Source organism: Gadus chalcogrammus, chromosome 3, assembly GCF_026213295.1.
Source record: "Gadus chalcogrammus isolate NIFS_2021 chromosome 3, NIFS_Gcha_1.0, whole genome shotgun sequence".
Lineage (NCBI taxonomy): Eukaryota > Metazoa > Chordata > Actinopteri > Gadiformes > Gadidae > Gadus > Gadus chalcogrammus.
In genome coordinates, this window is record NC_079414.1 from 11,042,397 (window position 1) to 11,064,369 (window position 21,973).

The 21,973-nt window shown below is 45.0% G+C and overlaps 3 protein-coding genes across 3 annotated transcripts; 1 reads left to right on the forward strand and 2 right to left on the reverse strand.

The window, feature by feature from the left end:
* The first annotated feature begins 938 nt into the window (after positions 1-938).
* Positions 939-17,837, forward strand: adra1d (adrenoceptor alpha 1D). The gene is made up of 2 exons (XM_056585965.1): positions 939-2,362; positions 15,900-17,837. Exons 1-2 carry the CDS (start codon positions 1,402-1,404, stop codon positions 16,502-16,504), a joined length of 1,566 nt encoding a protein of 521 aa, XP_056441940.1. The 5' UTR covers positions 939-1,401; the 3' UTR covers positions 16,505-17,837.
* Positions 8,747-10,273, reverse strand: LOC130379248 (piggyBac transposable element-derived protein 4-like). Its single transcript, XM_056585966.1, has 2 exons — positions 9,768-10,273; positions 8,747-9,674 (listed from the first exon to the last, which is right to left on the reverse strand). The coding sequence occupies exons 1-2, from the start codon at positions 10,267-10,269 to the stop codon at positions 9,004-9,006; spliced, it is 1,173 nt and encodes a 390-aa protein (XP_056441941.1). The 5' UTR covers positions 10,270-10,273; the 3' UTR covers positions 8,747-9,003.
* A 1,480-nt stretch (positions 17,838-19,317) lies between the features above and the next one.
* LOC130380027 (5-hydroxytryptamine receptor 4) lies at positions 19,318-21,306 on the reverse strand. Its single transcript, XM_056587212.1, has one exon. The coding sequence runs from the start codon at positions 21,304-21,306 to the stop codon at positions 20,227-20,229; it is 1,080 nt and encodes a 359-aa protein (XP_056443187.1). The 3' UTR covers positions 19,318-20,226.
* Positions 21,307-21,973: the final 667 nt, after the last annotated feature.

Consider the following 21,973-nt stretch of genomic DNA (forward strand, 5'->3'; position numbering starts at 1 on the left):
CTCTGTGACCGTTTCCTCAGAACTCGAATCCGACAGGCAAACAGAAACACGTTGGTCCGTTGGGTTTCGAAAGACCCTTGACCTTTGCCCTCTACGACCCTGCCTCTCGACCTCTGGCCCCAGGGGCCCCAAGGACACATGTCACCAGGGCCCCTCCCAACGTGGGGCCCGCTGTGTACATCGAGCCTGCCCGGGGACTGCAGCTGCACAGCGTCACTGGACAATGTTCACAGCTGCCCCCCCTCCTGGCACATCAACAGCCAGGAGCCAGCAGAGACCACAGCCATCCATTGGCGTTGGTGCTGCTGTTGGCTCTGAGCTGCACTTCCGAGTCCCATCTGTTTGGACTGGTTTGTGTGTCAGCTTACTACCACTTTGAAGGAGCCAGGCATGCTAGGCTGTCGAGTATTTTTTATTATACGGCTAGTCGGCATTATAGATGACATTTTCTTATTTAAATTTGTTTTAGGATTATGATGTAGGTATTTGAAGCTCTAGATGCTGGTCTCACTAACTTTCACTATAGGTTAGATAAGATAGGACTACATTCTAGATACTATAATGGTAGCCACAGCAGCAAGCACAGGACAATATTATACAAGAAAGGAAGAATAAAATAGAAAAATTGAAATTGGGATCGAATTTCTATTGGAGAAAATATTTCTAAATACAATATGAGTATATTGGGTTGTATGCCAACAGTAGGCCTATACAAACTATCGCCAAGAGCCCCATACATGTCCTGCGTCCTACTACAACGAGCGGGAGGCTATTGAATCGTCCTGATGTTGAATCAGAGTAGATCTCCATGCCGCGCGTCACCACCGCTTCTTTATGACTCTGCAGGCTGCGTGACGCGCCAGTGGATCCACTTGGCGGGGAGGAGCGGACTTCAGGCACACTGTGCAGGCGGTGGTAGTGTGGGGAGATGCGGGGAGAGTTGGACAGGGTGCTCAGGACGCCACCAGCGGTGCGTCTGTGTGAGGACTTCACCGTGGCATTTTCCTGACAATCACAATTATTTTTCTCTTTTTTGCCCAAAAATGTAATATTTTTTTTTTTACTACTTCAATACTTATTGACCTATTTTTGGACCTTACAGTTAAAAAAAGAAGAAGAAGAAGAAGAAGAAGAAGAAGAAGAAGAAGAAGAAGAAGAAGAAGAGGAAAACTTGTTATCATTCGAAACGCATGCGAAGCTTTGCCTGGTGCCGTTCTTTGTTGGAGACAATCTGAGGGAAAAACAATTACATTCTCGTCGCAAGAAGGCCTGCACGAGTGCGTCAGTGTGACTGCAAGCTATATTTCTGGAGTAAACACTCAGGACTCGTACTATGATGTCAAGCACCGCGCTGTTTTCAACGGGTAACAAACTTTGACCACCTCTTCATGGAGTTTCAAAATGACCCATTCTAACTTCACGGAAGACGGAAGCGACGATGGGATCTACTCTGGCGAGGCGCTCAACGCCTCCCTGGACAACCAGACGCATGCGGGCGGCAACCGCACGACCTGCATACCCTCGGAGGTGGACTCCCAGGTCATCGTGGTCGGCGTGTTCCTCGCACTGTTCATCCTGGTGGCCATCGTGGGCAACATCTTGGTCATCCTCTCGGTGCTGTGCAACAGGCACCTGCAGACGGTCACCAACTACTTCATCGTCAACCTGGCCGTGGCCGACTTGCTGCTCAGCATCATCGTGCTGCCCTTCTCTGCTTCCCTGGAGGTACTGGGTTGCTGGCTGTTCGGCCGGGTGTTCTGCAACATCTGGGCCGCGGTGGACGTGCTGTGCTGCACCGCGTCCATCCTCAGCCTGTGCGTGATCTCAATCGACCGCTACATCGGCGTGAAGCACTGCCTCAAGTACCCCGCGATCGTGACAGAGCAGCGGGCGGCGGTGATCCTGGTGGTGGTGTGGCTCTCCTCCATGGTCATCTCCATAGGACCGCTGCTCGGCTGGAAGGAGCCGCCGCCGGAGGACGAGCGCATCTGCAGGATCACGGAGGAGCCCTTCTACGCGATCTTCTCGTCGCTCTTCTCCTTCTACCTGCCGCTCATGGTCATCCTGGTCATGTACTTTCGGGTTTACGTGGTGGCGCGCCGGACCACCAAGAGTTTGGAAGCCGGCGTGAAGCGGGAGAGGAACAAGTCGATGGAGGTCGTGCTGCGGATCCACTGTCGCAGCGTGCTTGGCGACGTGCGTCCGGACAGCTCCAAGAGCAGCAAGCAGCACCCGTTCAGGAGCTCGCTGTCGGTGCGCCTCATGAAGTTCTCGCGGGAGAAGAAAGCGGCGAAAACCCTGGCGATTGTGGTCGGCATGTTCATCCTGTGCTGGCTACCCTTTTTTTTTCTTCTGCCACTAGGTAACGATGACTTTCATTCTCTTTTATACAAAGGCTATACTGACTATACTGTATAGGCTATTGGTGTAATATTTATGTGAGCGATGGTGATGGAATTCTTTAAGTTATCTCCGACCGGCAACGTAATGACACAAATTACATCCAATGAATCTATATTTATATTATATATTTAAATGATAGGCTTACATCAAAACACTCTTGTGTGTGTACACACACACACACACACATACCCACACCCACACACACACACACACACACACACACACACACACACACACACACACACACACACACACACACACACACACACACACAATCCAACAATCCATGCAGCCAGGAGAAGATCTTCATCATAACTTAAAATGGGAACATCACTTAGGGTCAGTGATTGAGCTTTCAATGCAGATCAGATTCACAGAGCTGAGCATTTAATTTTTCCACTGATTCAAATCTAATGCCCTAAGCAACCAATAAGCAATTTCACGCTTGCTTAAGGATTTGGCCCAGATGCGTTTCACCATCGGTCAGATGTGATCTTGGTATCTGACATAGAGCTCTTCCACAACCTTGAAGATCCAACAGGCCTAGCATATTTAGCAGCTTAATCCCCCCCCCCCCCCTATCTCCTCATAGTCTTCCACACGTGCACACGTATACACAGCAGCAACAAATACAACGTGATGTCCCAACCCCAGAATTTGACCTCTGACCTCCACACTCCTACCACCTCTCTGTTTTCAGTTGTTATGGTGGGAGGGGCCTCCTCCTGGGTCAAGTCCCCCCCCCCCCCCCTGGTGTTTTATAAACTGGTGATTTATAAATTGGCTTAATGACAAGAGTAATTGACCCAAATGAACCAGCCACTTTCCTGGTATTCTTCTCAGTGAGAGGCTGAAAGAAAAAAAACGGAGATGAGGAGCAAAGAGGAAGGAAAGGGAGTATGTAGCTCCGCTCCACGCTTCAAAGATAACAGCACAATTAGTGATTCAAACTCTGAGCTTCAAAAGACTTAATACCCTTTCTGAAAATTACATGATTGTTATTCCTCATAGACGACAATTCTCTGTTTGATATTCTCTATGTGTGTGTGTGCGTGTGCATGTGTGTGTGTATGTCTGTGCGTGTCTGCGTGTGTGTGTGTGTGTGTGTGCATGATTCAGAGTGTTGGTTTAAAGTGCATTGGCGGTCATCATCTTAACAAAGGTGCATGCAGCAGGTCACATCATTTTCTCTAACTATTCCCTGTCCACATGAGTGTTCCGTGCTACCCTGTCTTGGCATCGCTACAGAATCACTGCCCAATATCTAGCATTCTCTATGGAGAAATTAAAAAGGAGGGAGAAAAAGGTTTGTTACTTTGGTCCACCCTTCTTCCCATTTCCTTTTAGATTGTGTTAGGCAGGAACAGAGGAGAAAGGGAAGGGGGGCTTTGTCAAAAGGAAATGCTTATCTGAAGAAAATGGCACTTAATCTACAATATATTCTTTTTTCGTTAGATCTTAGGGGGTTTAAAGTTACAGACGAAGGTCTGCTTGCATATTTTAAATAAAGATTCTTCGGATCCTAAATTAATCTGTTATATATTCAGTAAACACTGCAGGATTCGGATTTACAGGGTTGGTTGAAACTACAACTATCCAATAGTGTTCCTGGTACGAGCAATTTGCAATAAGCCCCTCGCTTTCAATACAGGTAACAATATTTTAATGGGTGTCGTGGGTGAAAGTCAAACACCTATGTTGAGTGTTGTACCTTTCTTGAAATGAGAGTCCAAATCATGTATTTTCAACATGAGAAAATACACATTGTATGTAGCTCTGTGGCTGACTATTTAGCCTAAAAGGTCAGGGTTTATTATTTACAATATATTTCTAGGTATAGAGAAGAGACCCTAAAGGGGAAACGCAATGCTCCTCGCTCGATCTCACCATGCCAAATGATTACAATGTTTTTTTTCGTTTTTTTGTGAATTAAATTTTTGTTAATTTGTCTGATTCCAATGTGATGTAATTTGTGAAGTCCCAATATATTGACAGTGAGATCTAAAATCCTGCTGCATGTCATGGCCAAACAACAAGGTTCTGCGTGTGTACACAACAACATGCAGCCCTCCCAGAGCCCAGCAACATGTCGGCCTTCTCTGCTGAGGCTCACGTCGTCACACAAATACAAAACCCCTTGTTGGACTCAACAGCCTCAACTCAGACTATGGAGTCAGAAAACATTCCTACGACCGCGTTCTTGTGCAAGCACTGCATAGTTCCATGGCCAGATCTATAGGCTGGGAAGGCCCCAGTATGCTTAACATTGAATATAAATCAGCATGCATTGGCTGTTGAAAGTGTCCATTTTAACAGGGTGCAATGTAGTCGTAACAAACAATGCAATTTGCTTGATTAATGAAATGAGTCGCCGTGGGAGACGACGTGGCCCAGGGGACTACAGACACAACTGCAGGCAGCGGCGTATAGGGGAAGGGACATGTGGGAAAAAAGTTAGATGAGTTCAGTACCCTGGCGCACACTAAATTGATCGAAGTCCAATGTGCTGCTTTGATTTGGTGCCAACCCTGCCATTTCTGTCAATGCAAAAAGTGCTACTTTAATATCCTATCGAGTAGACAATGACATTCATTGTGGACTATTGTGCAGTTGATTAGCTGTGATCCTGCTCGGTGCAGGGCGTCGTCTTCCATCCCACCACATCGCCACAGCAGAGAAAGAACAGGCCGTGAACCAGGGTGAAGGGAATAAATTGACAATGGCCTGATTGGCTTCGTCATTATTGTTCAAGGTCCTCCATTGCCAGCCCTTTCAACAATTGGCCTTTCTCGGTTTGAGCCTGACGGCCATTTAGAGATACAGTGGTCCATTCGGGATCGGGATCTTGTACTGACTATTTGTCGTATGACTCACAGATGAAAAGCACTGGGTGAGATTCCCAGTGTGAACAGCTTATCTGTATATCTACTTTAAAACACCGTCCTTTTGGATAAAATAACAATATAACTCAATGTAAATTCAGGAAAATATTAACAGGACAAGGAGCATAGCAAGATCTGATCTAAATTACTAAATATGAATTAAATTATGTTTTGTACTGCCACCAACAGACACTGTTTGCTGTTTGATTTGAGTGCCATAGAGTTTCGGTTGTTGTCCCACATTACATTACAATGTAATGTTCCTTTGATCCGCAGAATTCATCATATTTGTCCAACATCCATTCAATTTGTGCATTTTTGCCCAGCATCCATCATACTTGTACTTGTTTCCTGTCTTTTGGATAACAATGGAAGTTATGGCGTTTTGCCAATTTAACGTGTGTTGGACGGACATCGTTTTAGATCAAAACACAGAAATCTGGATGGTTTCGGCCATAAGAAGTCAAAAGAAGATAAGACATGCTGGCCTTGTTATTGAAGGTAAGCAATGCAAGAGGGATCATTTGAACTAGAAGAAACACAATGCGTTTTTTTAAATATGTGTTCAATCTGAGTCAGTCTTCTAGTCTGCTTTGATCCGTGACTATATGCAACATTTTAAAGCAAAAATGTATCTGCAGAAAACGGGCAAAACCCATGCACATTTCCAACCCATAGAAGATGTGTCTGGATTGGTGCATGCTGTGCATAGGCTGTGAGGAAGGGATTTTTGGTTTGCACCAGCTTGCATAGTTCACTCATTACAACTTTAAAGGAGGTTTGAGTCCCATGAAAGCATTTGGCTAGCAGTGCTTTACATTTAGCTAGTCTCTGCTGCACCGATAGCATGAATTACCCTTGCATCCCCGAACGTGCATAGGGACGATGTCGGAACGTCAATTTAGTCGAGGAGGTTTCTCCCTCACCAACACAACACTCTTACTTTAGGCCCCCCCTTCTTCCAGGCCACGTCCTGGCTACAACATAGAAGATGAACCCATATATATTGCATTTGAAAAAGTGTGTGAAGCGGCCAACTCATCTGAGCCCAATCTATGTCAATAGAAAATAGCCTTCTCCAAAAGGCTGGATCTTGAAAACACGCACACACACACACACACACACACACACACACACACGCACGCACGCACACACACCTTCATTATCTCCCCAAGTACCACTCTCCTCAAAGCAATCAGCTTTCCAACAACACTGGATAAAAGTGTAATAATATTCTAACAGACAGTGGGCAGGTCAAACAACTACTTACAGCCTGAGTTCCCCACAACGGGAATTGAACCGGGTCCTCTGTCCTCCCACCAGCGCCCACCGGCATTCAACACAGAAACGTGATCCTTCTACAACGAGGAAAACTAGTACCTCTTCCTTGAGGGAAACTACACAAAAGTACCTCTTCAACTAGGAAAACGACACAATAAAGTACCTCTTCAACTAGATAGTAATCAATGAACCTATTGAAAAGCAAATTTTTTTTTTTGTGAACTTGAATTATGACGATGTATGTTGGAATTTGTATTATTTTGGAGTAGTGTTCAGTAGAAGCAGAATAACTTATGTCTATCATTAAATATTTATTGACATGCTGTGTTACCAGACAGTTGAATGTATTTGTTACAGTTAGATTATTGAGCGCTAAATATTAAATGTTATATATTAAATATTAAATGTTCTTTCACACACAGTCCCAATTTTCCTAGAGTTCATGCACATGAGTTCTCTCTCTCTCTCTCTCTCTCTCTCTCTCTCTCTCTCTCTCTCTCTATATATATATATGCACACACACCATTTCATTTTCCTTTTGTGGACATTTATGGATTTAACCAAGAATCTAAGTGCTTGGAATAGTGCAGATTAAGCACTACACTATCCCATACCCCTTTGACTTCTCAGATGAAGATGGTAGGGGTGGTGATGCAGAACAATGAGTATGGGCCACAGAGGCATGGGCCAGTGGTCCCCAAAATGGCCAGGCTCCAAAGCTCCACACCTCAAGGTAACAGCTTTGGAAAGGTAGCTTCTCTTCTGTGTGTAAGTGTGGCCATAAAGGTAACTGTTCACTGGAGGACAACATTCATAATCCTATGGGTAATGGGTAGCAAGTGAGAAGTGAATCACTCTGATTCTGTTGGGCAGGGTAGTGTTTTAATGGTGGATAGGGCTCTCCCCTCCCCTGTGGGGAATGGGGAATGGGTTTTATCGCCGATTTGCGCAGCCATAGCAATCTTTAGCGAGTTAGCAAGAAATACATAAATATGGGATTCCGCTAGTGGAGCGAATGCCTACAAAGTCCGTTTTATTTATTTATCCAAAAATAATTTGGCTCGCCAAAAGCCTAAGCTTTTTTCTTCATGTTAACAGTATTTTATCATCCTTGGGGATGATCGTGAGTGAAAGCTTATACTGTAAAATCATCCTGTCACCATTCTGTCGTGGATTTGCGCAGCCATAGCAATCTTTAGCGAGATAGCAACAAGTACATAAATATGGGATTCCGCTGGTGGAGCGAAGGCCTACAAAGTCCTTTTTATTTATTTAGACAAAAATAATTTAGGTAGTCCTGCAGAACAGGGATTCCACCAAACAAAAATATATTTTGGAATTTCTCCATAGGCAGTTTGCAGACGATGCGTGCATTAGTTCAACGCCTGGCAGAAATACGAACACAGGGAACAACACGGATAGAACCGTGAAAAGTCGTGAAAGATGACTACACGATGGGAAAAAACACCAGTGCCTCAGGTGAACTGGAACTGCGGGGTATTTAAGGGAGTGTAAAGGGATTAATGAAACAGCGAGACACAGATGCCAGTAATCAGTTGGCTGGTGAAGTGGAGCTCTGACTCCTCCTGACATTCATGTAACTCATATAATCGTCTCACAAATCAGAAAATTAAAGTCTGATTGCAGACGCGCTCACATCTGGGTGAGTCAATTTTCTTTCACTTCGTATTTGTTTGGACTAATCATGTTGTTTGAAGCGGGGATCCGTTAGCAGATAATTGGCAAACACAAACTCAGCCAGTACTTGTGTACTGTAACAAAGTGTCTGTAAACGTTTCACAATCAACAACGTGTTGACTGCAGAAATACACTCACCAAATCCGCTTCTGAAAGCTTCATCCACTAATCACATGCATAACTTTGCATGTAAACAAGAGTAACGCCACCGTTGGTTTCTTGGCCCAGACTCTGTGCCATCTGCCCCCTAGTTCTGCTATAACATAGTAGGACTCCTGGATCTAAGATTATATATATTAACCCATTTAGGCCTAAACCGCCTGGAAAAAATGCCTGTAAAACCTATAGGCGATTTCAGAAAAGCCCCCAAAACCTGAAGTTTTTCTAGAAATTCAGCAATTGTGTCAACGCCTACTAAATTACTGATTTTTCAGCCCCTGTAACAGATAGGAACACAATTCAAAAAGTATTTGAGAGCTGACACTTGTGGCTTTCATGGGAAAATTGAGTTTTTACTTACAAATATTTACAATATTTACACACAGGTAGAAAAGTAAATAACATATGTAACATATATATAATAACAACAAAAACATATGTAAAAGTGCAGGAACAGCACAAAACAGAAAAAAAAATAAAGTATAAAAAAGTGAAATAAGTATATAAGAAAGTAATAAAGTATATAATAACAAACATGGGAAGGGGAACAGACTGGGACTAAAACTGTAAACAGTCTGCCTCACAGGTACCGGCGGTAGTGCTTGCCAAAGCATTCCATGTGCAGTGGCAGGTTGCACTGTTTGCAACCGTAAACAGTTGGCCCACCTTCCTTTTCATCGTCAGGGACAAGCTGACACTCCCTGCACTGTTTTCTTTTATCATAAATTTTACCAAAGTCATGCTGTGGAGTAGGTGTGTCTCCTCCAGCTGGAGATGGAGATGAAGGCGGAGGAGGGGATGGAGAAGGAGGGAAGAATCTTCTTCCTGCAGATGGAGATGGGGAAACAGGAGGAGATGGAGAAGGAGAGAAGAATCTTCTTCCTGATAGTCCAGCAATTGGAGAGGAAGGAGAAGATGGAGAAGCAGGAGGAGGAGAAAAAGGAGAAGATGGAGAAGCAGGAGGAGGAGAAAAAGGAGAAGATGGAGAAGCAGGAGGAGGATGAAAAGGAGGAGGAGTCACAGGAACAGCCCTTGTTCTCAGTGGTGAGATGAGCTGCTCTGCCAGGTCCTCCATCCAGTTCTTGAATCCTTTGTATCTGGTTCTGAAGGCTGTTCCTCCAACAGACCTCGCAGCTATGTAGGCATTGTGGCAGGACACGGACAGGAGAAAGAAGAAGACCCTCCTCCACCACTTCTTCGATCTATGTTGGAACCCGTAGTAGCCAACCATCTGATCCAGCAGATCGACGCCTGGAACACACACGACACTCAGTTGACACACATGACACTCACACATGACACTCACACATTTGCACTCAAAAGAGCAACAAAAGTCAAACAAACCTTTCATGTACTTTTGGTAGTCTGCTAGGCAAGCTGGCACTACCACCGGGACGCGGTTGGCTCCATCCTTTCTCCTGTTTACGGTCCCCGTCTCAGTTGGGTCATGGTGGTTGGACAACACCATGACCGTCTTTGTGTCTTGCCAAATACAAAATGTGAGGTCGTCCATCTGAGCGACCCTGTATTCGTGCTTGTTGAGTGAGGCTTTCTTTCGAAGCAGCTCACTCTTTGGGAGTCCCCTCCGGTTGGCACGAACAGTGCCACAAGCATACAGGCCATGGGTCCTCATCTCCTCCAAGAGACCTACCCCGGTGTAAAAATTGTCCATGTAGATGGACAGGTGAGAGCCGTAATATGGTCTGGCTAAATCCATAACCACACGATGTGCCAGGCCCTTCTCTCCTGACCCTTCACGACCAGCATAGACCTGGAAGTTGGTCACATATCCAGTGGCGCTCTCAGCCATTACCCACACCTTGATACCCCACTTTGTAGGCTTCATGGAGAGTTACTGCCTGAAGGAGAGACGCCCTTTGAATTTAATCATGCTCTCATCCACAGACACATTGCCATCCACCTCATAAAGTGCCTGGAATTGAGCCAGGAGGTAATCTAGGAACCAGCGCATTTTCCACATCTTGTCATCTCTGTTGACTGCTGCCTGGTTGTCCTGGAGGTGTAGATACCTGAAAATGCAGAAATAGACACAGATCTTAGATGAAAGCACAATATCAAACAAAGTTACCTTGGATGAAAGCATAATTTAAAATATTATCATAATTGCTGTGCGTTGTAACATAATATTCTGTCTATATTGTTAATTACATTGGACTGTAAGCTACTATTTATACTTGTATGTGATTGAATAAAAATACTATGCAAAAAAACTGTCTGTGTTTTAAATTACATGCACTTGTATGTGATGACTACTGAATAAAAGTATTATGCATAATACAAATACAATTGCATTTCATCCTAAGAAGTAGCGTAATTAAAAGATACAGGCTATAATTTGGGAATGTATAGTAGCCTAGGCCTTATTGTTCTGGAGATCGCAGTTAGGTGTGAAATTCCAGAGAAGCTTATCTGGTTTTACGCACCCGGGTGCTTTACGCATCTCCGGGACAGTAATACATCTCTTACATATAAACTGTCGTAATTTCTTATTACAGCATCATCACAATCAATAAGTATTACTATTGTCCTTACCTCCAGATGGCCGCAAATCTGTCCCGGGACATATTTCTGGCGAATTGCGTCCGAAAGAGATTCTTACTCTGTCGCCAGTAATCTCTTCGCACCGGCAACACAAGCAGCCCCATTCCCATACAGATACCAATAAAGGTCTTCATCTCCGGCACAGTTACCGGAGACCACCTTGCCGTCTTCGCTCTGGTCGGTGTTTGTTCGACCTGGTCTCTATATCTGTTTGTCTCTGTGACGAGATGTGTCCAAAGTTCCTCCTTAAAAATCTTCTCAAATGCCTGTAGCGGTGTGGCATCTTGAGGCAAATCGAGCTTCACCCCTGGTGTCCTGTTGAAGGCACTCCGTGGATTTCGATGGAAGTTGTCCGTCTTCCAGTTGGTCTGGAAACCCTCAAACTCCCCTAAATCATCTTCTTCTTCCTCGTCGTCGTCATTCACGAACATGTGCCGTAACCATAATTCCCGGTCAATCGGTTCGTATTCGTCATCAGAGTACTCGGCCTCATCAACATCTTCGAAGCCGAGAAACTCCTCGAAATCGCTACCGTCAGAAAAGTCTTCAAATTCCGCCATAGCTTGAATACATTTCTGAACTAAACTCACGAGGAACAAGTTGACACCTATATGTGTCTATTCTGAGGCATTTCATTGGCCCAGAGGCCGACACTTTGGGCCGAAAAACCGAATATATTAGAAAAATGACGCAAACGCTTTCCCGTCCTTAAAGGTAGAATGACGCAACAGCGCTCCCGGCTTTAAAGGTAGAACAGCGGTAATGCTTTCCCGGCTTAAATGGGTTAATACTTGACCACAAATGAGTCACCAATGTCTGTTTGCCTTGTTTGACACTAACATGTAGGATATTCATTAAAGAATACTTTGTATAAATGCAGCTGCAGCAGGATCTTTATTAGAGAGCTAAAGGTCTTCATCACACGGGTGTAATAATAGAGGAGAACACAGGTGTATCTCATGACCTTAGTTAAGGCCACTGGCATGCCTAGCCTATAATGAACTAAATGAGCTACACCTGTTTTTGCCCCCACTATTACACCTCTGTGATAAAGGCCTCTGGACATTGTTAGATAGCCTACAACCTTAGGCCCCGTTTACACGAGGACGCTTGCGGGTAAAAACAACAAAATATTTTATCGGAAGTGCCTTTCGTTTAGACGGTGACGGCGTTTTTGGGGATGGAAAACGCATAAATCTGAAACCACCCTCCAGAGTGGAAAAGTTGAAAACGCTCCGCCGTAGGGTTCCGTCTACACTGCCAAGACGCAAAAACACTGCTCAGATCTGCTCACGTTGCGTACACGTTTACGTCACATACATGTGCCAGTACAAAGAAATAAACAAACATGTCAGATTACCGTAATTTTCGGACTATAAACCGCGCCTTTTTTCCCATTTTTTGATTCTGCAGCTTATATAAAGGTGCGGCTAATCTATGGATTTTTAAAGCTAACGGCCACTCGGAAAATTTGTATTCAAAGCTTAAATCAGTATTCGGAGCTTCGTTGTTTTTTTTCCACATACGAGACGTTACCAGAGCGAGGGAGGCAAACTATAAGCGTCAGCGACACCAAGCAGAGAAGCGAGAGAGGTGGAGGAAGAATAGATATCTTGTTTCCCTTTACTTTATAACACAACATTAGCGGGATCTCGGAAGGAAAAGTAATACTTAGCGAAATGCTAACGTTTGCTTAGTTGTTTGTTTACGTTCGCTGTACAGCGCAGCGCCAATCAACTGGGACTGGCTTGCTGCAGAGCGTGAGCATCTTGGGAATACCCGGACAATATAATGGATATAATATGGACACAAAAGACAATCAATATTCGGTATTTGTTATGGATTTATTGTACAAATTCCCTGAAAAGATGCACGTTCCAGGATGAATTGAAAAGCTCCCGTAAGGGCTGAGATGGCGGAGGACAGCTGATTTGGAACGGAACAACAGCTGTTCGCTTTCACAGGGGAAAACTAAGGAACTTCAACCTACTTAGGCCTACTAATTAAGGTTCAAAAGCTATTAAATCTTCAACAAAATATGCAGATACTGTCAAAATCGGTTCCAGGGAATATATAGGGATTATTAGTATTCGAAGTAGTATTCGAAGCCTGAAAAATGGCATTTGGGCCAGCGCTAATGGTAATTAAACATTAAATCACCTGCGGCTTATAGTCTAGTGCCACTTATATATGTACACATCATTCAATTTAGCTGCTGCAACTTATACTCTGGTGCACCTTATAGTGCGGAAAATACGGTATTTCCATGCGTCGGACCTTCAAGCTGCTCTGGCAGCTCTAACAAGCGTACAGGAGTCTTTCCACGAAATGTACAGGATATGTACAGATAGTATTACTGAACAGTGAAGGAATTTTTGGGTATTTGCGGCACGGATAAGAGAAGAAGCAAGATTCTACGCATGCGCTCAGACATGGTGGTTTTGTGTTATAGTGTATCACAGCACCACCTAGCCGCCTGGCATGCATACCCAATCGAATTCCACACACTTTTGCGTCACCGTATGCACGCAGATTTCCTCCCGAAAACGCTCGTCTAAACGCGGAATAAAAAGTGAAGACGCGACGCCACTTTTGCGTCTTCTGTTCAGACCGTCATCGTGTAAACGTAACCTAAGATACATCTTTCCAGCACAAAGAGTGTGTGTGTTTGTGTGTGTGTGTGTGTGTATATGTGAGTATGTGCGTACTTGCGTACGTGTGTGAGTGTGTGTTTGTTCTGGGTCAGCCGGACGGCACTCATAATCATGAGGCTATTTCAGATCTGCAGAATCTTGCTTTCATCTGGGAGACGCAATTATGAGCAATTACCTCCCACTGACGTTCGCCAGGAAACAGTAGAGCTACTAGGCTTTGGGTAAACCCAGCATGCTAGCACGATGGCTAACCTAACAATGCTGTGTGGCAGCATTGGGGCCCACTTAAACCAACAACAAACTTAAAAAGATTTACAGAACTAGAATGACCAAATGAACACAAATCTCTTAATCAAGTTGATTTTAAGTTTTCAATCTGCAGATGAAGTGCATGTTAAAACAATATAACAGTGTTTTGGAGTGTGGCCCAGGAGCCCTGATCCACGGCTTGAGAAGCGCTGCAGTGTAGGAGAAGTAGCTCTGCACTATCACATCATGGGCCACATTAATATTGAGAGAAATGGCTCTCCATAAACGGCAATTCGTTTTTTTTACTGTTCAGCCAAATCGCAAAAACCTTCCAAACCTTGTGAGGGAGGTTTATTTGGGAATCAACAGCTGATGTTGAATTAAATTAAGTCTTCAGAGAATAACAATATAAAATTGAAATCCCCCGGACTGGATTCTTAGTTGACAAACTGTATAGTAAACATCCTCCTTGACCTTGTACCCACTAAACATTGGACATTGGATAGATGTGCAGATCATGTCTATGTCTGGTCCATCGGTCCATGACCAATTCTGGACATCTATTTTACGTCCAAACTACTACACTTGTACCTAGGTACATTTGGATGTCAAACCATGAACCAACTTAGACGTCATATTGATGTTCAACATTTCACCTTTGAGCTGGGTACATTTTTTGGACGCAATTCGGACGCCTATGATAATGACAGGTGCAGGAAATGCATACATGATCCCACTGCGCAATGTGACGTCGGATTGGCGTCTTTCTGTGTCATTATTTGACGTAAAATTTCGGTCTGCTGAAGGCGGTTGTTTTGCAACGCCAAGTTATTTTTCAAGCATATATTTATTTTTGTTTATTTATTTGGAAATGCAGTTTATGGGAAAAGTTCAGTAAATAATGGCCTAGGCATGTCTTCTTTGTTTGTGTGTGTGTGTGTGTGTGTGTGTGTGTGTGTGTGTGTGTGTGTGTGTGTGTGTGTGTGTGTGTGTGTGTGTGTGTGTGTGTGTGTGTGTGTGTGTGTGTGTGTAAAGACGTCACTCCGACGGAACATTGCGCAGTGGGTATATAATATAACAATACTATGAAGGTCAGTGGATGTTACCATTAGCTGAACCCACTGCAGGGACACAAGGTGTGAAATGTGAGACACATTCTGGGAGCAACTAGTTTTCAAAAATTCAATTTATATATTCATGCCTAATGTAATAACGTGTATAAAACAAATGTGCTATCAATATACACATCTTGCATTTATACTGAGATGAGATGAATCCCCCGCATATCAGTCAAGAAGAGAGGTACCATGGATACAGTAAAACGTTTGATTATGAATAAAATCCAATCAAAGTTCATTCCCCCAGGCAAAATTATTCCTCTGTTTGACAAACCATGCCAAACCTATTTTTGCTTCACATTAAAATTGAATCATCTCATTTTCCAGCGTTTTTCTGATTGTGATTTGCCTTTGGATGATGGATGTCCCTTTTGCCAATAACATCATTCCCCACATAAATTACAGGCTGCAAAGTTTCAAATAGGACTTTTGCTGTTGGTTGTTTGATCAAATCAAAGCATGTATTAGTTGCGATAAATAGTTGTTTTTTTAAACGTATCTCTTTCTTTATACATTCATTTCATTATACACATTAACAGAAAGTGGTTAAAAAACAAAGGAACTTTGTTGCAAAAATCCATCCTGATCCAGCTTGACGTGTATACATATATTTGTGTGTGTTTGAATTGATAAATAACCTTTAATAGCTAAATGTCATATATTTGTATATATATTGTTCTTATCTCAGCCGCTGCATATATTTATATATTTACTATTTACTTATAAATATATATTTCAGTTCATATAGGACTTTGTTATGTATATATATACAATAAAAATCATGACATATATGTGTTCATAAATGCCATGCTTAGATTAGCTTATTTGTCTTCCCGTAAATCCTGGATGAATGTGCTGTCGTGTTCTCATCCTGGCCCCCCTGGTCCCCCCAGGCTCCCTGTTCCCGGCGCTGAAGCCATCCGACACGCTGTTCAAGGTGGTGTTCTGGCTGGGCTACTTCAACAGCTGCATCAACCCCATGATCTACCCCTGCTCCAGCCAGGAGTTCCAGCGTGCCTTCACCCGACTGCTGCGCTGCCGCTGCCAGCGCCGCCGCCGCAGGCTTCGCCGCTTCTACGACCAGCGGTGGCGGACCGCCGTGAAGGGGATCCAGAGGGAGCGCATTGGGAGGGGGGGTTACGGGCCGGCCGCCGCCCTACACGGCTCCACCGACGGCGGCATCGGCGGCGTGGGCGGGTCGCTGGTGTACCCGACCTCGCCGTCGACCGGGAGCTCTCTGCGCTTCAAGGGCTGGCGTCTGTTCCCGCCCCTGCGGACCTCGTCCTTCCAGCTCAGGGAGAAGATGAACAGCCTGTCGAGGAAGATCACCACAAGGGGTGGGGGCTCAGCAGGCGGGACCGGGGGCAGCGCCGGCTCCTCGCTGCACAGGAACGACGTCGATACAGTGTCCATGGGGATGTATGGCGAGTGCGAACCGGGCAGCTATCAGGTGTATGACTTCCCAGACTGCTACGACCTGAAGGAGACTGACATTTAAAGACTCGGGTTGAGGAGGAGGTGGGTAGTGCTGATGGCCCTGAGACGGGGCGCAGGGGGGAGGGTGGGGTATGGTGGGAAACCTGCAGAGCAACACATGGGGATGTAGGTCCTTGATGGTAGAAAGTAATTTACACTGTGACTTTGACTTGGGGTTTGGGGATGAGCTAATTTGAGCTGCAACAAATGCTTATGTTATTTATTACGGGGGAGAGGAATGTTTAACTGCTGAGACAACCGCTGTTGGTCGACGGTTAGCAGTGAGCTCAATTTGACTGTCCTTGTTATGTTAAAGTATTTTGTTATTTCTTACAAAGCATTTGTCAATCCTGCTCTGTCAAATAAACAACAAGGGGATGGAAAAAAAGAACGACCATGTTATATATATATAAAAGGTGTGTCAGCTTTGAATAGCAGTGGAAGGAATTTATCAAGCTTGAGGCTTGTTTTCCACGTAAAGGTCTGGCCTGGGATGAATGTGCTGCAACATTATAATGGATTGAATGGGATTTTTGCGTGTGTCGGGTGGAGATATCAGAGGGTAAATGGAATTTCTGCTACTGTCCGTTTTATGGGACAACAAGCTGCATTCACCTATGATAGGAGAACTCCAATAACCCTGTAATTTTGTAAATATGAGGTGTGAAGAAAATAGAAAATTAAAATGATAAACATTTCATTCTGCACTTGGATTTCATCGTCAACTGTTTTCGATACTAACACATTGCATCTATCTATCACATTTAAACGGCGGTGCCAGTCTGGCTGATCAATGCATCTTAACCGACTAACCTAACTTTAGTAAAGGACCCGTTACCAATATAATTAGACAAAATCACTTCCTGGCGCCGATTCTTCCTTTGATAATTTTGCATTAATGCACCTGCCACAAAGGTTATCATTGCAATGCAGCACGTTCGTCTTTGTGATACACCATTTTGTAAAGTACTTGGATGGTGATTCACTGTTATTTTGTCCACAAACTCCGTACTGACCTAAACACATTGATTATAGTAGAGGAAAGTGCTATATGGCCATTGTTTACATTTGTGGCAGGGGTGCAAACGCTAAATTATCGTCAGCAGAATCGTTACTTACAAGTACTTTTGAAGATTTATATTGGTTACAGATGCTTTAGTGAATTAGTGTGGGGGATATCACTCATCCACTATTCACTATAGAAACATACAGTCTTTATTCAACATGAATATTAAATATATTATCTAAAACAATGAAAGGCTATGTCATTCAGAGCAGAGCTTGGTCCCCTTGGCCTGTTGGCACACCAAGGTCAAATTACTGAAGTGTCTTGTCTAGCGAAGTTATGATTAATGAAAAATTCTTTGAATGATTGTACTTAAGAAATCAAACAGGTTGACATGAATTGAAACTCGGAAATACTATAGAGTAGTTCTGGGTCTAAATTCTTACTGAACTTACCTCAGTGTGTGTGTGTGTGTGTGTGTTTGTGTGTGTGTGTGGGTGTGGGGGGGGGGGGGGGGGGGGTGCATGCGTGAGTGTGTGCCTGCATGTGCTGTGAGTTTGCCATAGACAGGTGTTATGGAAACCATACTAGTAGACCAGCAAGCGATTTGCCATCACCACAGATTAAAAATGCAAAATATAACTTATATACTCTTAGTTTCTTACAGTTGAACTGACTTGGCACAATACCCACTAAACCACTTTGCCCTGCCCTTCTTATCTGAAGGGTTCAGCATTCTTCAATCACGATATGTTACATTGACACCAAGCGTTTCCAATGGGTAATGCAGTCCAAATTCCTCCTACGGGAGAGAGGTGTCTCCGCCCACACCCTCCTCCCCGGACTTGAGGCCCAAGTGGGTTGCCAGGTTGAGAACAATAAACAAATTGAGCGTAACACAAGCCGAGCGCAACATGATATTTTGACACAAGCAAAAAATATATTTTTTGATTATGACAAATGACAAAGAGTAGAACAGTCCAGTTGATCAGCTAATGTATACATCTGCAACTTATTTGTCGGCAAATGATGAGCTCATGTTGCATTTGCCTTGAATTGCACAATTTAACAATTGCATCTTTGCGTTCACACCAAAAGATGCATTTGCTCCCCGAACGCGTTGACGCGTTGCGCGGCAAATCAAGTTTTGCGGCGCAACAAAAGTTTTGCGGCGCAGCAAAGGTTTTGACTCGCTGCAAACATTTTGTTGCGCCGCAGTTTTGCAGCGCGGGAAGTTTCGCGGTGCTTTTGAATTCATTCACAACCGACATTACGAGCATTGCATGTCTTTACCTGTTGTGGAAGAGGGAGAGACGTCGGAATGCCCGTCGTTTATGGGTTCATGAGACCATTCGGAGCCTGGAAGGCTGGTGCTGCCTGGCACCCAACTGGGTTTTGTTTGGGGTTGTTATGCTAGACCTTTAGCACACTTATACATACACATACTACTATAGTTTAGTTTAACTGTAAACACAACTACACTACAGAATGCTGATTTGTGGGGTTTTTCGAGTTAACTCTAGGTCACTCCAAGGGAGTAACACTGATTGGCTGTTACGGCATGTTACTCAGTGGCAACGCCTCCGTGGCAACGCTGTTGAACGCTGATTGGCTGTCATCACGCGTTTGCTGCCGAAAAGTTGAAATATTTCAACTCGAGCAGCATTTGACGCGCCGCAAAATACGTGAACGCGCCCGCCGCCCGTGCCCGGCAGCGGGAACGGGCATGCCGCGCTGCAAATCAGATTTTGACGCGCCGATTTTGACAATTAATCATCAAACAGCAACGCGTCTCTACATTCACTTTGAATGGGATCGTGACGCGCGTCAACTTTTTGCATCTTTTGGTGTGAACGCAGGGTTAAGATTAACCCGTGTTTTAGAACTGCTCTGGTCATGGTGCTGCAGCAGACAGTTTTTCTGTGCCAATTGGTTTAATATCTGGGAACCCGGAGGACTCAGGGAATGCTGAAACATAACACAAGGCCGAAACAAAAACAAAACTTCAGACATGGAACTGAATTTTCAAAGGAGAAGTTTGTTCCTTACTTTCTGATGACCAATCGTGGCCATTTTATGATTTAGTAAAGCTTATTTATTACATTTAGCACCTTTCAATAAACGATGGCAGATGGGATTAACAATGCTGATTATGTTGATATTTCTATGACATTTTGTGTATTACATCTGAGTCAGAGTCGGGCCGTCTAAACAAAGTGGCTCCAGCCCCTGTTGCCGCGGCTGATCCCGGCTGTTGGGTCAGAGCCACTACCTCATTGAACATCTCTTTCAAACATATTATGCAGATCATCATAAGGGGCTGACACTTGTTGTTAGGATGCTACGTTAACGTGATTTTGCATCCAAATAAAATGGGATTTATTTAAACTTGAGAAATTCTAATAAAGATAATTACATTTAAGCTCTTATTCTTTAAGTTATGTCAGCCTATTGTTTCCAAAGTAAGTTGACACATTGCAGCTTTGAAAATACTGGAGACGCTGTACAAATATACAATCACATAATACATTGGTTCAATCCCTTTGAGTCGGCTATTTCTGGCACCACAAATGTGTACTTTAATGAATTCCTTCATTTTCTACTTGTGTTTACACTCCTGAACCAATCTAAGATAAGCGAGTTGCCTAAAGCCCTTGTGATGATGAACGAAACGGAATATAATGGGATCCCAAGTCCCTAAATCCAACACCAAACAAACAAAAACAACAGAAAGCGCTCTACTGCTGATCAGTGTGCTCAGCACCCTCCTGAGACTGAGAGAGGTTTATTCTGGGGGACGCGCCGGGCAGACAGATCCTACACCCCATGATCATGAGGAAGGCCCTGCGGAAGGAGCGGTTGAACAAGCCATAAAGGAAGGGGTTGAGGGAGGAGTTGATGTACCCCAGCCACAGGAACACGTCCCACACCAGTGCGTGGGTGCTGTGCTCGATGAAGGGGTCCACGATGTTGACAGTGAAGAAGGGCATCCAGAAGAGCAGGAAGACCCCCATGATGATCCCCAGGGTCTTGGCCGCCTTCCTCTCTCTCCGCATGGCGTTGCGGTGCCGCTGCTTCTTGCTCGAGTCCTTCCCCACGCCGGCTGCCATCTGGCTCTCCATGGCGCTGATCTGCATGGCCTGCCGCTTGGCCGCCTTGTAGATCTTCCAGTAGGCCACCAGCATGACCGCCATGGGCAGGTAGAACGCCACTAGGGAGGCCGTGACGGCGTAGGCGCGGTTCACCAGGAGCACACACACGTCCGGGGGCAGGGGGACATCCACGCCGACCGCGTGGAGGCCCCCCATGATGGGGCCGAAGGAGATGAGCATAGGAATGGCCCAGCAACCCACGATCAGCGCCGCCACGCGGTCCCGCGACATCACCAGCGAGTAGAGCAGCGGGTTGCACACGGCGTAGTAGCGGTCGAAGGCGATGCAGCTGAGGTGGAAGATGGAGGCGCTGCACAGCATGACGTCCAGGCTGGAGTGCAGGCGGCAGAAGAGGGCGCCGAGCCGCCAGCAGCCGTCCAGGGTGCGCAGCATGCTGAAGGGCATCACCACCAGGCCCACAAGGCTGTCAGCCACCGCCAGGGACATGACGAAGCAGTTGGTGGGGGACTGCAACTGCTTGAAGTAGGCGATGGAGAGGACCACCAGCAGGTTGCCGACCACGGTGCAGACCACGGCGGCGCTGAGGAGGCTGTAGAGCAGCAGGCGGGAGGCCTGGTGGCGCTCCGTGGTGCAGGGTGGGGCGGTGCCGTGGAGGCTGGTGTCGGAGGGCTCAGGGGTCTGAGGGTCCAGGCTGCTGTTGTCCATCTGGGTCTTGTGATGGGAAAAAATTCAGGAGTTTATTGAAGTCTGACTAGTTCCATACAGATGACGTGAAATAGTAGGCCTAGTAACAAGGTTGCACAAAAACATCCCCCGCAACCTCCGCCCCTGAGTTCTGTTACTTTCGGGGCCTCAAAGCGTAGCGAGATGCAAATTCCTCATTAGTTGTGTTCACAACTGTCTAAACGTTTCCATTGATGGACACATTTATCTAAATCCCTGTTTGGTGATCTCACCCAAGTGAGACCATAAGCCTGTCGGACTGAAACGCTGCGCTCTTATCTCAAACTTGCACTGTCTTGTTTGGTTGTCGAGGGAAACCAGATTCTGCTCCGTTCTATTCGATTGTCATTATTTTGATACAAAAGAGACGTATGATTAACTTTGGCAAGCGTATTCTAAACTGGGGAGAGTAAATGCTAAATACCTGTTAATGCAATCATGGAACTGTTTCGCTGTCAAACGGTGCACTGGCTGTCATGGCCTGGAGACAGCTTTTCCCTCCCTTAAGGCAGCTGCCATCAGGTTTGTTAGAGCAGAACTCATCGCCCCATCCGACAGACTGTGACAAACTTGTCATCCTCAAACTACGGGATATATTTAAGGCATTTAATGATGATTATACAGTGTATTTATTTAGTTTACTGTTGTC